The sequence below is a fragment of the Magnolia sinica genome, chromosome 10 (assembly GCF_029962835.1).
Source record: "Magnolia sinica isolate HGM2019 chromosome 10, MsV1, whole genome shotgun sequence".
Classification (NCBI taxonomy): domain Eukaryota; kingdom Viridiplantae; phylum Streptophyta; class Magnoliopsida; order Magnoliales; family Magnoliaceae; genus Magnolia; species Magnolia sinica.
In genome coordinates, this window is record NC_080582.1 from 55,442,523 (window position 1) to 55,461,139 (window position 18,617).

General features: G+C 36.1%; 1 protein-coding gene across 1 annotated transcript; it reads right to left on the minus strand.

Moving 5' to 3' along the window:
• Window positions 1-605: 605 nt before the first annotated feature.
• Window positions 606-17,376, minus strand: LOC131258392 (jasmonate-induced oxygenase 2-like). Its single transcript, XM_058259707.1, has 4 exons — window positions 17,118-17,376; window positions 2,779-3,023; window positions 1,224-1,551; window positions 606-984 (listed from the first exon to the last, which is right to left on the minus strand). Exons 1-4 carry the CDS (start codon window positions 17,349-17,351, stop codon window positions 736-738), a joined length of 1,056 nt encoding a protein of 351 aa, XP_058115690.1. The 5' UTR covers window positions 17,352-17,376; the 3' UTR covers window positions 606-735.
• Window positions 17,377-18,617: the final 1,241 nt, after the last annotated feature.

Sequence of the window (18,617 nt, forward strand, 5' to 3'; positions counted from 1 at the left end):
GGTTGGGTGATTAGACATTGATGTGATAAGCCTGCACTGGTTTCATCTTATTTAAGGATTCTCCTCAAAGTAACAATCTAACCCTTCCATTGGAATGTCTTAGGCTCATCATGGTTGGGTCATTAGACATTGATGTGATGAGCCCACGATGGATTCATCTTGTTCCGGGACTCTCCTCAATGGAATAATCTAACCCCTCCATTAGAATGCCTTCATGCATATTATGGCCAGAAAAGAACAATACCACAAATAATGGTGCTGGCACCTTTAGGTGACGGTTCTCAAAGAGATACATCTGAGAAAATTGTTGAAAGCCAGATCTTCCATCCACAGTAGAGTGGGGACTTTAGAATGACTGAAACACATGGAGCTGTTAGATTTCTATGATAGTTCTCCACCATTTGAATGGTGGTGGCACCTTCAGTCTTATGCAAGGGCTTGTCGGATGTCAATCCAGCATGTCTCTGACCCAATGGCAAAAAAAATATTACACTGATGAGATGATATTAACATCTGATTTTGTCCTCTTTATCTGTTATGATAATCCAGTCTGTTGTGATGCCAGATTAATGGACACGCCAGATTAACCACTGGACCAATCAACATACAACTAGTTTTTATCAGATCATATTCCATTATCTTTTGTTCCCCTTCAAAATACCCATCCTACCTCACAACTCACTGCTGAAACAACCATATCTCTACGATTTATTACACTACATACTTTGAAACTTTTCATACTTTGGCCCAATCGATTGATCTCTTTCCTTGCAAAGAGTTTTGGTAGTAGACTCCAAGATATTCTTTCACCTTCAACTTCTTGTACAATCTTGGCTGCCCCTTGTCCTCATCAATCAATTCATCTGCAGGGCTGATCTCTTTTTCCCCATCAACTGCTAAAAACATGGCCAAAGAGATCCTCTCCTTCTCTGAATTCGTCACCGCTCGATGCACCGGGCTCTTGAAAATTCCATTGCTCATTATCTGCAAACAGAAACCATGACAAACAACCCCATCACTGATTATCTCCTTCTTAAATTAAGATTGAGAAAATGCAAACATAATTGCATCATTGGCTAGGATGCTTTTTGGTAGGGATATAGAATATTTGATCACTCTGATCATGATGAACCTTCAACCAGACAATGGGGCCCACCAAACTGACTCATCCTCCACATCAGTGAGTGATATGGTGATCGTTAGTACACAAAAAAAGAGAGTACCTCCATTTGATCGCCTACGTTGATGATGAGAGCATAGGGAATGGCATGAACGTTGACCCACTGGCCATCTTTGAGGACCTCAAGACCGTCCACCATTTGATCCGGCAAAAGAATGGTGATTCCGCTTCCATCCGAATGGGATTTGATACCAAGAACAAGATCAGGCCGCGAACAACGTGGGTAGTAGTTAAACCTCGCAAATGTTGTAGCCTTGTCCCCTATCTGCTTTATAAAGTAGTCCTCTTCCAAATCCAACAACTTTGCCATGGCTTTAAGGGTTACCTCAATCACCACCTTTATCTTCTTTGTATATTCATTCAAGATTTCCCTAAAACGTTTCTTTCGTTTGGTAAATGAAAGTAAAAAAACATTAATCATCAAAAGAATGAGCAAGGTCACTCTTGATAGGTCTACAGAGAGAAGGCCAAAAACAAAGAAAGAGAATCAGGCATAAGGCGAAACTAATCTCTTGGGTGCCAACAGGTAGGTGCTTGTCAAGTGCTATCACTGTTTAATCAAAGATCGAATGGTAAGAAGAAGGCGGGCCACTGTCTTTGAACTGTTGGTGAGTGCATTTTGTGGATAAATGGTACAAAACACCTGAGATAGCTTACCAAACTTGCATTTTAATGCATGGAATGCATGAAACTTGAAATAAGGGTTGAGAGAATAATCTCTTCTCTGACTTCATTGAAGAGAGAAAAAGGTTATGTATATGCAAATACAATTATCAGTGGCTAAACTACTCTTGATGCAGCAGTAGAGTATGATCGTCCATGTGCTTTGTACATGACCATTGTACATGTGTCATGCATATAACTTAGTCTAAACCATCGAAATCAAGGCACACGCAAGAGAAAGGTCATGAGATTTGTAACGTGAAGGGATTTGCAACCCTCGTTCATTGCCAAGGAATGATATCATTGTATGGAAATGAAGTGTGCCCGATTGGCACACATCGGCAGGGCCCTCCAAATGAAGACGCATGAGTGGACATGATGAACGGGTCCTTCTAGAGTATACTCACCATGAAATCTCTGATTTGTGCCCATTTTTCATCATTCCCACCTAAATCATACTTCTAGTAAAACATTACTTGTTGTGAAATGATAAGACAAATTTAAGGAGAGATTGAAGAGGCAGTCCGCAGCACAAGGATCAGATTCACGCGCTTGTGCAAGATCCAGATCACTCATAAGGTGAGGCCCACCACGAACATGTCCTGATTCAAAAAAATCAAGCCAATCCACACATGTACAATAAATATAGATTTCTGATAATCCTTTTCTAACTGTCCATATTTCTCGTACATATGCACACAACCTGATAAGTGGACTGGCCTGACTTTTGGGCGAGTTCATTTCCATGGGATCTCCACCCGATGAATAACTCCAATCTAAAACATGTGTGCCAAGTTAGAACACAACAAAAATTGCCTCATCGATCTATCCTTGCACTTATCGCCTTGTTATTTCTTGGAAATCTTTCAACAGTAAGATTCTAATACTTAGTACATTCTCCATTGATCTTTCAAGGCTAAAAGTAAGAAAAATACCTGAGGGAGCTTGGATTTTCAGGCCAACACGACAAATCCCTCTCATCTTCTGGTAGTACCTGTAAGTAAAGGTGGTCACACCATTCAATGACTTGGCCTTCTAAAGCAATTTCATCAGTCTCATTTCCTTCACGCCAAACTGCTTTAGAGTACTTTCTTTTCTCCTCTGTTGGAAGATGAAAGAATTCTCTTGCTATTTTACCCACATCGTCGATTAATGAACTCGGAATTCCATGACCAATTGCCTGAAAGCCCAAAACCCAATACATTATTTTGTAGGTGCTTATGAGATCAATGTTTGAAATTCACAAAAATAAAAAATAAAAAGTTATAGATGTCCTCAAAAATATCATTTAATAATTGGTACCAACCCAACAAACTATTGATGGTGCGATTTGGCAATATATTCAGACCATAGCCTGAGAATGGCATCTATTGGAAATTTATAACTACTCGATCCATCACAAGCTCTAAAAGAAGGGTCTACAGATTGAATGGTTAGAAATGGGTAACAACTATAAACTTTAACCATTGGAACATCCATCTACGAATCTGATTAGAAAGTAGCCTTGGTCATTAAGGGTTGGTGTCATTGGGCTAGTGATCATTGTGGATAGAAAGATTTTCAAGAGGTGATTTTTGGCCTTAGTCGTTGTCTCACATTCGGTTAATTTTTTCTTGTACTTATTGAGGCATTCCCATTGTCTTGATAAAGAATTTTTTGTCCCATGGTTGAAAATGCACCCCAATAATCATCGATTAGCCTTTAACAAATTCTTAATTGCTAATGAAACCCCTATAATGGGACTCGATCCATGGCCTTCACTAGGGTTGTACACGAACCGAGTTAGCTCGCTCGACTCGACTCAAAAAAGGTTGATTTGAAGCTGAGTTCGAGCCGAGTCGAGCTGATTTTTTGAGCTCGAAAATGAGTTCGAGCTGAGTCGAGCTAATTTCTTGAGCTTGAAAATGAGTTCGAGCCGAGTTCGAGCTGGCCCCATCTTGACTCAACTCGACTCGAATTGAACCCAACTTGAATCAAACTAGTTCGGTGACTCGATTACTTTGATATTGATGTTGCTCACCAAGTGTTTGATGAAATGACACAATGAAGTGTCAGCTAGTGGCAAGGAAGGTATGTATATGAAACAAATATCTTTTTTTTTCTTGATTTTAATGTTGCCTATAAGGTGTTTGATGAAATACTTGTAAACAGCTGTTGTTGTTTTACATACAGTAAGAAATTGAAAGTGCACTCCATGTGTTTGTGAAAATGCCGCATAGGCTCGATCTTGGCTCGAACTGGCCCAAGCTGCTGACCGAACCAAGTCGAGCTGGCCAATCAAGCTCGAGGACCAAGCCGAGCTGTGCCAAGCTCGACTCGTGTACACCTCTAGCCTTCACTCCAAAGTGGGTGACTTTAGCTGGTGATCACTGGCCTTAATCATCTCTTAGATTTAATCCTTTTTTTTATAATGTATGTCATTTTCTTCCTTAATGTTTTGTTTATCGCTCATTATTATTGTGTATATATGGAATGGATATGATTGTGATGAATTTGTTTGGAGCCTTCATCAAGATCTCTGTATCCCTAGTAAATGAAGTGTAACAAGTTTAATATAAAATGCATTATGAGGCCTAACTTGTATAGTTTTTCATACACTTAAAATATTATTATGGCAAATGAACAAGTCAGAATAGCTTAATTTATGGGCCACTATACATGGTGTGAGTGTTTTGTGTATGGTGATTCTCTACCATGGGACATTGTTCACACATATAGGTGTGTGTAGTGTACATAATGACTGATTTATGAAGTTAGGCTTAATTGTTTGGTATTAGCTTGTGCTTCTTATGCTTGGTACACTTATCCTTCGACTTGAGAGAATTTAGGATCCTAGTGAGAATTTGATTTATTGCTTTGATTCGCCAATATGCGAGCGTCTTATGTAAATTATGGTAAATTTCGTGGTTGATCGTATCCTCATAAGAATTAGAATTCTCAATAAAAGATCAATAACCAATATGTGATTATCCTTGTATCAGGAATCAAAATGATTAATCAATATGACTAGCTAAACCATTTGTGTAAATTGTTTTGCTTAAACAATTGATTTCAAGATCATCATATACATTTTTTTTTTGTAAAATCAACAGTTCAAAACTTTTATATGGTCAATCGTTATTGTGGGATATGGTAGGCCTAGGACAGTGGACCTTCTTAAGGCAGTTCATAAAAGGATATGAATATGATAGCATAATAGATGGTGATCACATACATTTATGCGATGTACACGTGGAAACGTCCAAACTTTGATGGGTTTATTCAAAGTTCTTGTGTAGTTAGGTAAGTATATTATGAATGTTGTTTATGGGTTAAGTAACTTAAAAGGATTGTTGTAGGGAGATCTCTATATAACATGGAAAGCTTGATGATAAAGGCTTACAAGTCTATAAATACATAAGAGCAGCTTATGAAGCTCTACAAAATTTTATGCCTCAAGAAAGTTTTCTTAACACATAAAGTAGAAACTCTATGATGGTTGGTTTAAGATAAAAAAAGAGAGAGAGCAAGTATCGATCGTCTTCTGTTTCCCATAAAATATATACTTTATTTTAAGTTCATATTAATTCACACTTAAAAGTAAATGCGATTTGATTTGTTTCGCTTCCTTCGTACACAAACGCTTTCAAAGCAGTATTAATAAAAAGAAAAATACAATGTAGATTTTTACAAAACCTAGCTCTTTTAAGACCTCCAAAGAAAGGACCCTATCCAACTTATCAGGGTCAGAATTTGCACCCCCTACATGCAAGAATAGGCTGTACACACCTGATTAATTAGTTCTTATATTGGTTTTGCTTTTGAACTGAGCTGGTGTAAACATATATGCATAACGAATTAATGAATAAAAATCGTATTACTATAAAACTTGAATGGTCAACTAAACTTTAATTAATCATATGTAATTATAATATCTGTATACTCTCACTGATCCAAAATATCATATAGAAGATAACACTTTAATTTCAAGTTAATAGAGATCTACAAACACTTAATAATTATTAATCACCTCATTATATGACAGTAAACTTTAATCTTACTCTTTTGATCGATATAAATCGTTGTTGTTATTAAGAAGAATAATGTATTGCAATGCTCAATACCTAATTTCAAGATAGGTGTTAATATTTATTTTTAACAAATGAAGCCATATGTCATTGTATTACACTATTCTATGTAATGTCTTCCATGTTATGAAAAATAAAAAATAAATGAAAAGTGAACTTTACAATAATGATGCATTCAACATTATCTAAATTGTATTATGTATGTCATATTCTTTGTCACCCTTTTGTATATACACACTTAGATTCACTATATCTCACAAATATTCCCACTATATAGATTCTTTTAACCGAGTGTAAGCATGACTTTTCACAACACTAAAATTGACTACCAATATTCTCATATTAATTAATTGAGTAAAAAGTTATTAATTATAAAGACATTCTTTGTTTCTCAGAAAGATTTTTAGATTGTATTTATCATGGCTTTTTAAAATCCTTAAAGAGTTATGATATTGTATGGATATTTATAGGATTTTCTTTAATGTAATAAGGGAAATGATAATTTCTAAAAGTAATTTCTTGTTTTCATTCAAATTATATATATCTGTATATCACTTTTGAGAAGGTAAAAACCTAATAACTTTTTTTTTTAATTACTTTTATTCACATATGCTATTTATATGCTATCATTCACATCTATATTTCCATACATAATCAATATTTAAATAAAAAATAAAAAATATTCTTTTTTAAAAATAAATAAATAAATAAGTAATGTGATAAAATCTTATAAAGATGTTTTAATAAACTTGAAAAATATAATAACTCCAATATTTTAAAAAAATTAAAGCTTTTAGCGTTAATTTTTCAATTTATTACCATCCCACATGATCATGTAACACTTTTTATTAGCTTATCATGAAATTTAAGACATAAGCATTAATACTGAATTAATGCATTATAAATACTTATATTATTAATTAAACTTAATTTTCTTCCAGACAAGAGTTTTACATTTATTTTTATACTTTTGAAATCATAATTTATATCGATGATAATTCTTTTTAATCAACCCTGGTAATCAGTTCACATTAAAAGTCAACCATTAACGCAATGAAAACTAACCCTAAGATAATTCTTTCTAACTATGCAGCAAAACTAAAATCATTCAATGGTCCGATGTTAGGCTAAGAACATACCAACTAACAATAATATTAATATGGGAAGCAACTAAACTAGATTTATAAAATTCAGCCCTCATCCATGGTTAAATTGAGCAAGTGATTAGGTCCAGATCAACATCTTCACTAATTTATCCTTCGTATCACTTTATACGCCACCCATGTGGATTTTATATTTTTGATCATGTGGGGCGCACTTATCATTGGACTTACTACTACCCATTAGAGGTAGTGTACATAAAATAAACTACGAGTAAGTGGGCCCACATTTTGATATGGGTCTGACTTTGTACATCGGCCCTTGGTGGCAGAGATGGATGATTGTTGTGGCTCGTCGGTTCTACTAAATGAGACTTAAGGTAATGATAGATGCCACATCACACTGGTTGTTGGTCATGATATGTTAATGCCTAAAATGAATGAGTATAGGCTCAGATATCAAGCCAATAACTGTTCATATTTTAAAGAATCTCTTTCAACATAATCCTAAAATTCATTCCACTATTCAAATATGACTACTGCTAAAAGAACGGAGAAAAGAAATATTAGGATACATTCCACTATTGATAGATCTTATTTTAGATGGTTGTCATCATATTAAGTTTTAATACTACATGTTATTTACTATGTATTTCAACATGTTATTTAGCTCTGATTCATCATTTTTGTCGATGTTGAAGCTTTGTCGAGATGATAAATAATCATGATCTTTCACTCTGTCTTACCAATTATATGATGAAATTATCACATTTAAAATTTAGTTAGTTGAGAGAAAATCATATCTTCTAATATATATAATTTGAATGTCAATGAAAAACCTCACTCGTTATCAGATTCTACTATTGATCTCATAACTATGAAGCCTCTCCTTATCAAAAGAGATGATGAGACTCGTTGCTATTACAATACCTTAATCATTATAATACTCTTCAAGTGTAAATTATAGTCGTACTTACCACATTTCTATGGGCCGCACCTTATACTCATTTGATTAATACAAACTATTCATTCTACTACTTACGTTATTGATGTAATATGTAAAAGTGCCCTGGTTTGTCAAATTATGTGAGTGTTGAATCAGTCTTACAAATGAGCCCCAAGCTGAAGATTACAATATCAAGAACTCAACTAAGAAGAAGTTCGAGTGCTCTAAATAAGTAAATGAAGCCTTACTTCCATAACCAAACCTTTGAGGTATATGACCCCATTTAACTTAGTATTACCCTTAAAAATTATATTTGGTAAGCTTAAGTTTTGAACATTTAGAATAGTAGAGGAGTAAACATGAATTATACAGGTAAAATTGATTACATCGATTTGAAATCGAAGATATCTTTGATTCTATTGAATATGGTTCAATTGCATCAAGAAATAGGCCCATTCTATCCAGCAATAAAATGACTATCTGCTGAGAAATGTCAATTATATCGAATAAAGTTCGATGATATCGAAATTTAAATTTTAATAGCATCGAACCCGCTTCGATGGCATCGACTAAGGGCACTCCCTCTATGCGGAAAATATTCTCTAAGTGTTCATCGACATAATCGAGTCACCTTCGATCATATCGAGAGTAAGTTCTCGATGGAATCAAAGAATGTTCGATTACATCGAAAATCAGGAACATTCTGTCCAGCAAGCCATCCAGGTATATCTATATTTTTCGATTACAGCGAAGACCATCGATGTCTCTTCGATATAATCGAATTCCATAATTCGATAGCTTCGAATAATGATCGATTATATCGAAAATTTGAAAAAAATCTTCTAGCAATCAGAGGTAATTTTTCTAAAGAGAATCAAATGGGATCGAACCGCCTCGCGATTACATTGAAGTGCATGTCGATGGAATCGAAGGGTACTTGATAAGATCAAGCAGAATTTGTTCTACACAAAATGAATATATTTGTGTAGGAAGTCGATGCAATCGAATAAGGCATAATAACATCGAAGTTCCAATTTCGATGGAATCGAAGACTACTCAATAACATCGACAATGACAAATTTCTACCCTTTTTTTACCGTTGGGATTCTTCTTTATATATACCAATGGGTTGCTTTTTAAAAAACAGAGTGAGAATTGAAGGAATCTTGAGAGAGTTATTGTAACAGATCATACCATCATCCTCAAGCCTTCTTTTCCCATAAGAGTGAAAGTGCCCTTATTTATCAAGTTACGTGAATGTTAAGTCTGTCCTTAAGTGAGTCACAAGATAAAGATTTCAAGATGAAGACTTCAACCATAAAGAAGCTCGACTGCTCCAAACAGGTAATGAAGCCTCACTTCCCTAAACCAAACTCTAAGGTATATGACCCCCATCTAACTTAAAACTTACCTCTAAAATCATTAGAAAATACTTTGATAAGCTTAAGTAAGAAAAAAAAAATATACTTAGAACGTCAGAGGAATGAAAAATGCATTATACTGGCAAGTCGATAATATCAATTTATAATCAAAGGCATCTTCGATATTATTGAAGATGGTTCGATACTATTGAAAAATAGTCTAATTCTGTCCAACAACAAAATGAACTATCTGTTGGAAATCTCGATAATATTGAATATAGTTCGATACTATTAAGATTCAAACTTCGATAGATATTGAACCCCATTTGATTATATCGACTAAGGGACTTCCTCTAAATAGAAGACATTTTAAAAAGTATTCATCGATAACATCGAGTAACCTTCGATTATATCAAGAGTGAGTTCTCGATAATATCGAAGGGTGATCGATAACATCAATTAATTGGAACATTTTGTCCAATAAGCTATCTATACATATCATCCTATCAAATGACATCGAAGATCAATCGATATTATCGAAATTTAAATCTCAATAATATTGAAGGTGGTTCGATAATATCGATTTATTGGACAAAATCTTCCAGCAGCTTCAGATACATTCTTTAAAAAGAATCCAAGTGGGATCGAACTAACCCTCGAGAACATCGAAGTGTACATCTATGGAATCGAATGGTATTCGATAAAATCGAGCAGAAGCCGTTCTGCACAAACTTGAATACTTATATGTAGGAAGTTGATACAATTGAGTAGGTCTCGATAACATCGAAATTCAAATATCGATATTATCGAAGACTGCTCGATAGTATTGACAATAACAGTTTTTCTGCCTGTTTTATTACCATTGAGATTTGTTTTCAGTGTTGCTGACTTTTCTTTCTTCTTTTATTATCTTATGTATGTCCTTTTGGACCTTTTGGATATTTGTAAAAGTTTAAATTCTTAGTGAATTTTGTGATGTGTGCCTTGTTATTCTCAGATATACTTGCAGTGATCTTGGATATGCTCGCATTGGAAATGATTATATTGTAATAAAAATCCCTATTGTAGGATCCCAGGATCGGAACCTGCCTCAGGAGCCGAGAATGAGATACTACGGAGGCTGTTGCGGCCAGAACCGGCCATCGGGTTCCTTATGAGTCGGGTTATCGAGTCTGGGACGTAACATATAGCAAATATAATATAGCATCAACGTAGATGCACGAGGAACCGATATATCAAACATCAATATATTTGTTGTCTCTATAATACGATAGTTCTTCTTTTCAACCTTCTCATTTTGCTTAGGGGTGTCAAAATAGATCTTTTGATAAATAACCCCACAACCATGGAGATATGCAACAAATTTCAAATAAATATATTCCCCATGAATCAGAACGTAAAACTTTAATTTTCTTGTCAAATTGAGTATCAATCATAGAAGAAAATTGCCAGTACATGTTTAGAATTTGTGACTTGGAATGCATGAAATAAATTCACATAAACCATGTAAAATAATCTATAAATATAACATAATATCATAATATTTCATATTTAGATAAAATAGAAGAAGAACCCCAGATATCAGTATGTACCAAATCAAATATAGTAGAAGTATGGGGGGTACTTAAAGAAAAAGAAACATCTTTACTCTTTGATAAATAACATGAAGAATAAGAAAAAATTCAAAGTAGATTTATTGATGTTTAATTTATTTAATAAACCAGATGAAAAAAATTGTAAAGTTTATTAAAATGAGGATGACTAAGGTGACAATGCTAAAGTCATTAAAATTTATTAGTACGAGAAATATTCAAAGCAGATCGGGTGAAAAAGCAAGAGGTTAAAGTAACATCAGAAGGAAACTCTAACATGGAGATGTGACTATTCCTCCTACCCCTCCCAACTACTTTTTCCGTTATTAGATCCTACATAACAAAAAAATTACAAAGGAAAAGAACTAAATAATTATTTTCAGTAAGTTAACATATATAAGTCAAATTAGAAGATAGTTTATGATTATGAAATATAATTTTCAAAATAAAGGACCGATTAACAGAAAATGACAATTGTAAAGTACCAATTGACTTAATGTGCAGTAGTACACCATCAACAGTAGAATAACTTGATGATTAGTATAATGACTAATATTATGAAGCTAAGTATAATTTGATGCACCAAAATCGATATACCAAGAAGATGACAAGGATATACCTGAGAGGCCTACAACAGAATGGGCTTGTATAATCTGTTGAACTATCTCAGGGGTTAGAGGATAGGAATAGACAAAGCTAGTAGAGTCACTAGAAATAGTTCTAGGCTCAGGAATAGTAGGGGCATCAACGAAGGCACGACCATGACCACGTCCATAGCTATGACCACTAGGTCCTACATATCAGAAAACAATAGCAAAATCCTTTCTTTATATTCAGAAATGTTATGATCAATTTAGTAACAGTAAGAGCACCGCTCCTTACACCGTGAGACCAGATGTCCTGCATTGTTGCAGCTAAAGCACGTCATAGTGCGAGTATCATGAGTACTAGATGAAGCTACCAGACCTGTATCAGAGAAGCCATGAAATTGAGAAATCAATGAAAGAACCTTAAGCCGTTGTTCCACCAACAAATCATTGATCACAACATTCATGAATGGAAGATGACCACGGTTCAAGAAAGCAACCCGACAATACTTGTACTTTGGGAGCAATTTAATAAAAAAAATGTCAAATATATGTCTAGTCCTGCAAATCCTGATAAATTTGAAGATTATTTAGGAAACTCTTGATCCAACATTGTTATCTCAATTTAGATGACCACAATATCATTGTAGAATGCTTGAATACTTTTATCACTTTGAAAAATGTGTACCAAATCCTACCCTAAATGATATAGACAGGCTTCATTACTTTGTTAATATATCACTCGTAAATGATCTTAGATAGCTTTAGTCATTCAATTATGGAGTTAACCCAATAATAATAGATTTCTCAATCGAATCCAAAATCTAAGTTGTTATTTGATCATTCTTCATCTCCCAATCAACCAGTTTCTCAACATATATCAATTTTGGAGTCTGAACAGACACACATATTAGCTTTCAAAAATCATGACCCTTTAGAAATGCCTGGAAGTAAAGAGATCAAAGGCCATAATTGGTGCCATTAAAGATACACTAGGGAGCATTACTGTAAAAAAAATAAAAATAAATTCTTTCTCTATAATCGTAAAAATATACACATTAAGATGCAAAATTGCATTATAAAAATCACCAATGAATAGATTGCAAAACGCATGACAACTTCAACAATCTACCAGATTTTTTTTTTCTGGCATAAGTATGACTTACAACCAAACAAAATATTTTTTTAACAGACCAATATTCGAATATCGCAACTAGCATCTGATCTTGCCTCGAATACCATGCGACAAAAACCAATTAATCGTATGGTTAAAATTTATTTTCAGATTAGATCTGTATGAACATACGACACCTAAGAACCCTATAAGGGAACTATGAAATTCAAAAAATACTTATCAACAGATAAAGATCAAATCGTGAATAACACCATATATAATCTTCTTAGTTCATCCGCTCTGATACATGATAAGTTTGGAGAAAACCAAGAGAAATCACCACATATAATAAAACTCAAGATTGGTGATCTTTGCCTTATCTCAAACCCTCAAAGAAAGCAACAATATATATCAACTAAGAAAGAGAATAATATTAAAGAATACCCATATATAGACATATCCACCTAACATGGGTAAAGTTGAGGGGACAAATCCCTTCATCATGATCATCCAACCATACAACGTAGCCACATGCGGGAAGTGTGGTATGCGCAATCATATATGTTTAACAGATGATACCTTTATTAAAAGACCATCTTAAAGTACGAGTGTTGGATTGTTGGAATGTATGCCCTTTTGGTGCAATAACTTATATTTTCTTTAGTAATGTTTTATTTATTGTTCATATCATTATGTATACATGGAATGAAAATTATTTAGACATATTCATTAGGGGACTTCATCGAGAACTATGTATTCTTAGGAAATGAAGTATGACAAGTTTAATGTGGAATACATTATGATGCTTAACTTGTTCGATTCTTAGTAGACTTAAAATATTATCATGGCCAACAGATAACTCAAGCAATTATATATAATGTGAGTGTTGTGTGTATAGAGAGTCTACCATGTAACATTGTCCCAACGCGTGTGTAAATTTGTGCATGTGTACTTAATTGGATTTTGGAGTCAACTTGAATTTTACTATTGGGTATTAGCTTGCACTTCTTATGCTTATTATGCTTATTCTTAGACTTAAGAGGACCTAGAGTTATAATGGAGATCTAATCAATTGCATTGATTCTCCAATATGTGAACATCTTAGGTAGATCATGGTGAGTTGGGTGATCGATCATGTTTTTATAGGGATTAGGATTCTCAATAAATGATTTACGATCTCTGTGAATTTAGCATTATATCAAGAATTTGAATGATTGATCAATATGGCTACCCAAACTAGTTTTTACAGATAACTTTGATTAAATAATTGATTTTGAAATCATTATATGCACTAATTTGTAAAATCATTGGTTTAGATTTATTTTTGACTAGTGAATAATGGTTGTGGGATGTAGTGGGCCTCAAGGTGGTATATAGAAGGATATGTGTATTGTAGCATGAAACACGGTGATCACATACATCCTTGTGTGTCCATATGTGTACATATGGAAACATTCAAATTTGTACATGTTTGATTTGGTTAAAGTTTTTGTATGGTTAGAAAAGTATATTGTGACTCTCTCTCTCTCTCTCTCTCTCTCTCTCTCTCTCTCTATTTATCAGCTTAACTCGACCGAGTTCCTCAGTTTGACTTGACCGACTTGGAACCTGCCCATTCGGCTGTTCAAAGTTTATCATTTTTCTTTCTCTTCACTCAGAAGTAATATATACTTCTAATCATTGATTTTTTTTTCTTTTTGATATATATAATTATTTGGAAATAGAAAAAATTTTAATCCTAAAATTTAGATTTGTGGTTTTGATTTGCAAATTGGAAGGTTTGGGGGGGGGGTCAAGTTGGAGCTATGTTGGGTCAAAATGAAAAATAAAAAATAAAAAAATAGACAAAGCTCGGCTCGACTTGCCTTGGCTCGACACAACTCAGCTCGACTCGCCTCATCTCTACACAGCTCGCTTGGCTCGACTTGAACCCAGCTCAATCAGCTCGAACAATTAACATGAGCTAAGCTAGCATTTTGAGTTCAAGGGTCGAGAGCCAAGGTTAAGCTGAGGTAGTCATGGGATAAAGCTAAGCCAAACAGAGCTTGACTCGGCTCGATGTATAGCTCTAGCCGGCACTCTCCTCTCATCTTCATCACCAAAGGAGAATAGCTTTTCCATTGCTTCCTGAAAGCGGATTTACCATTCCAGGAAGCTTCATCTCTCGCATTGTCTTGTAAGCGAATTTATTTATAGCTACTAGATATGGACTTTTCTCTTGGGGTCTATTTGATAAATGAGAACCCATGGAAAAAGAAAAGAAAAGATGAAGTTATGCATTATTATGTTTTTTTTTTTTTTTTCTTTCCACGTTTGATTAGTAAAGAAAATCATAAATTCAATAGTATAAACATTAAAGTTTTCAATTTTACACTTCTCAGACACAAAATTCAAGATGACATTTGTTTATGACTTATAAATTTTTACTTGCAAATAAAACATAACAAGAAAAATGGAATCTACTTAAATTCATTCTTCAATGTACCTTCGAAAATAATTACTAAATAAGGATTACGAATTCCTTGTAGTTGTTTATATATATATATATATATATATATATATATAAAACAACAACAAATTCTGGCTTATCAAACAGGCCCTTAGTACAAAGAACTTCTCTACGCCCCCATTTACTTCGAACATGTGTGGCTATGATTCGGTGATCCACACGGTTTAGCTTGTGGCTACCATGACGGACGGACCATAGTCAAATAAGCTCTTTAGATTGGATGGGTATATAGATCGAAGCATTTTAGTTGAACATGAACAACCGTAGCAGATGGCAGAAAATTCGGATTGGCATGCTTGGTTCATGGCTCAAAAGTCAGATGAGTAGGATGATCCTAACCAATCATTTAGGCGAGATACGCTTCTAAGTCTGTTTGATAGAGCTGTTGGGACCCACCCAATTGACCTATTTTCTGCAAAGGAGGCCTTTGGTTGGGCCTGTGGCTGGCGGACCGTGCAGATCTTTTATGCCTCTGGCTACATAAACCCCATGGGAACTGTTCGGCAAGGTTAGCTCTGGAACCTAGCTGGGCTGGACGGCTTATATGGTTCCATGGGTTGTGTTCCAATTGATATAAGGCTGCCTGGACCTGGATTGAGATCAAACCACATTTTACATTGAGAAGAGCAAGAATGACCCATGGGCCATGGTCCAGGCCTTTAAATGATATGGGTTGGACCTGGAGCTGAGTTTTAGACCGATGGATAGATTTACATGATCCGGCCTGAGGTTTAATAATAATTTCAATTAAGGCCATTGAAGGCGTTGGTCCAGCCCAGTGAATGGTATACGGTTGTGCCTGAACATGAATTTGAGGTCTGATTAGTGAATAGCCAGTCATCGCCCAGCATCACCCATCTGACGCGGAGAGCAGATTGCAGATTAGGTGAGACCCCGCCTCACCCAGGACCGTAGGGCCCACCTTGATGCCGTCCATCCTTTTTTCCAGATCAGTTTAGGGAATTATACAAAACCCAAGCAGATCCGATTATTAGGTGGACCATACCTTAAGAAACAGTCGTGATTGACCATCCAATCTGTTGATAAGGTCACATAAGTCTGGATGAAGGGAAAAAACAAATATCAGCTTGATCCAAAACTTTTGTAGCTCATTAATGGTCAATAATACTGTTTCCTATGGCATGGTTCACCTGATAATTGGATCTGTTTCATTTTTCTGACAATGTCATAAAATGATCTGGAATAACGGATCGACGGTGTGGTTACATAATAAATACATCAAAGTGGGCCCCACGGAAAGCGCCGCACCGTCTTCGGTGAGGCCAGGGTCTCACCTAACCGTCTCTGATGCCCAAGCCCAAAAAATTGGTTGGGCCCCAATCAACCCGACCCTACCCAACCTAGCCCAAAAATTAATCAGGTCCCTATTTCTTGAGATGAATGCTCATAATCCGTATGTTGGTCAAGTGGGCCACACAAGTAGAAAAAAATAGAGATTTAGAAAAATGGAAACCAACAATCTACATGAAACATGCATTTGTTGCCTAACCAATGATTGGAGCGGATATTTGTAAAATACAACATGTCTGGACATTAATTCGGGCCTTTATGTGTCAGACTAAAATGATTAGAGCCCAATTCTGGCTTATAACTGCCAATCCAACGCCCAGTCCAAACCCAGGCCCATGTCACCCACCTGGCATAAGGTTCGGACCCATAGCAGGACATGGTCCGAACCGTGCGCAAGATTGCATCTACCGCACTAAGATGACATACTAACAAACCAGGCTTATGATAATCTCGTAGGACACTTGTGATAACTATAAACAGTTCAACTTCAACAAGACTTGCCCATGATCTAAACTCACTGCGTGCACACGTGTTCCGTACCGGATGAGTAGATCAAAGCGTGGGCCACGTTATGGACGGGCCAGATGTTCCACACAACTCCTAGGTTGGCACGTGTGCTGAGTGTGGGGGCAGCAAAGCACATGAGGTTAAAAATTTGTCTCTGTGTGTGTGTGTGTGTGTTTTTACCTGAAACAGGCCCCACGAATGGAGAGCAGATCTAAGCTTGTCCATCTCACTCGTCTGTGAATCACCATCTGAGGAGAAAAGCAACTCAAGATCTACGGCTGGGATGGGAGAAGCCGGAGAAGAAACATTCGTTGGTCTGTCATCTTCTCTTGTGATGTATGGAAGGGGTGGATCTTGTCCATTCCTGGCAAGCTCTTGGACAAACATATTCTCCACAACACCGTAAGAAGCCATGACCACTGAATCAGAGAAATAAAGGATAAGGGAGAGTTATCTTAAATAGAAAAGCACCTAAGAAACATCGGTTGCTCGCTCCAAAAGATACTTTTGTCAACTTCAATGGGATTGTTACGTTGGTGTGAGTTTCTTATCATTTATGAAAGAAATATAGCGTCCCACTTTGAATTGGGCCATCCTAGTAGACGGCTGTTAGATGAGAATTTCGTGCTACTAGTTGCGTGAGTGGCCCACCATGGTGACGCGGGTCAGGTGGTGTTGCCAACACCACCCCCAGCGGTGGTGTTGATGTGTTGGGCGCTGTGGGGCCCAATGTGATGTATGTGTTTTATATCTATGCCGTCCATCCAATTTTCCAGATCATTTTACAGCATGAACCCAAAAATAAAGCAGATCTGAAGTGCAAGATTACCACATTACAGGAAACAGTGGGGAAAATGACACCCACCGTTGAAACCTTTCTAAGGCCCACTGTAATGTTTATTTCTCATCGAATCTATTGATAAGGTCACTCAGACCTGGATGAAGGAAAAATTTTAATATCAGATTGTTCCAAAACTTTTGTAGCCCCATGAAGTTCTTAATGGTGGGCGTTCAATCACCACTTTTTCCTGTGGTGTGGTCCACTTGAGCTTTGGATATTCTTCATTTTTGGAATTTTTCCCTAAAATGAAGGCTGAAAATGGATGGGCTGGATATAAAAGAAAATAATACAAAGTTGGGTTCCAGTGCCCAACACATGGACACACCACCCCGGGTTCGTGTTGGCAACAGCACCTGATCCGTGTCCCCGTCATGGTGTGCGTTTGGTGCCAAACCCGTCCAGAAGCGTTGCATCACCACGAAAATAAGACACCCGAAGAATATAAAAATCAGGCCAATCGAATAATCAGAAGAACCCTCCGTTATTTCTACAGTGTGGCCTGTGAGTACACTGGATCTTTCTTATTTTTGATGTGTCCGATTTTCATTGTCGGGGTGACTCTGATGAACGGTTTGGATGCTTAGCTAATTCAATGAAATTGTCATCAACAGCCTTTGCGGGGTTCTGCTGGGGGTTGAAAGTCGGGCGGGTTCAACCCGGCCAACCCATGACCGACCTGACATTGGGTTGGGCTCGGGCAGGATTTACCGGGTTTGGTCTCATACTTGGGCTATATAAACCCTGATCCATAGCTCAAGTTGCAGACCGAAGTGAAAGATACCTCGTTTCAACGCTGAGGTCTTGGTATCGATTCCCTGATGGGGGTGGCTAACGGTGAC

Excerpts from the sequence above, each read along its gene's own strand:
- LOC131258392 (XM_058259707.1), bottom strand. The coding sequence starts at position 17,351 with ATGGCTTCTTACGGTGTTGTGGAGAATATGTTTGTCCAAGAGCTTGCC. Across the intron at positions 3,024-17,117 it reads ATTCGTGGGGCCTGTTTCAG|GCAATTGGTCATGGAATTCC; the intron begins GTAAAAACACAC and ends TTGGGCTTTCAG. Across the intron at positions 985-1,223 it reads ACGTAGGCGATCAAATGGAG|ATAATGAGCAATGGAATTTT; the intron begins GTACTCTCTTTT and ends TTCTGTTTGCAG.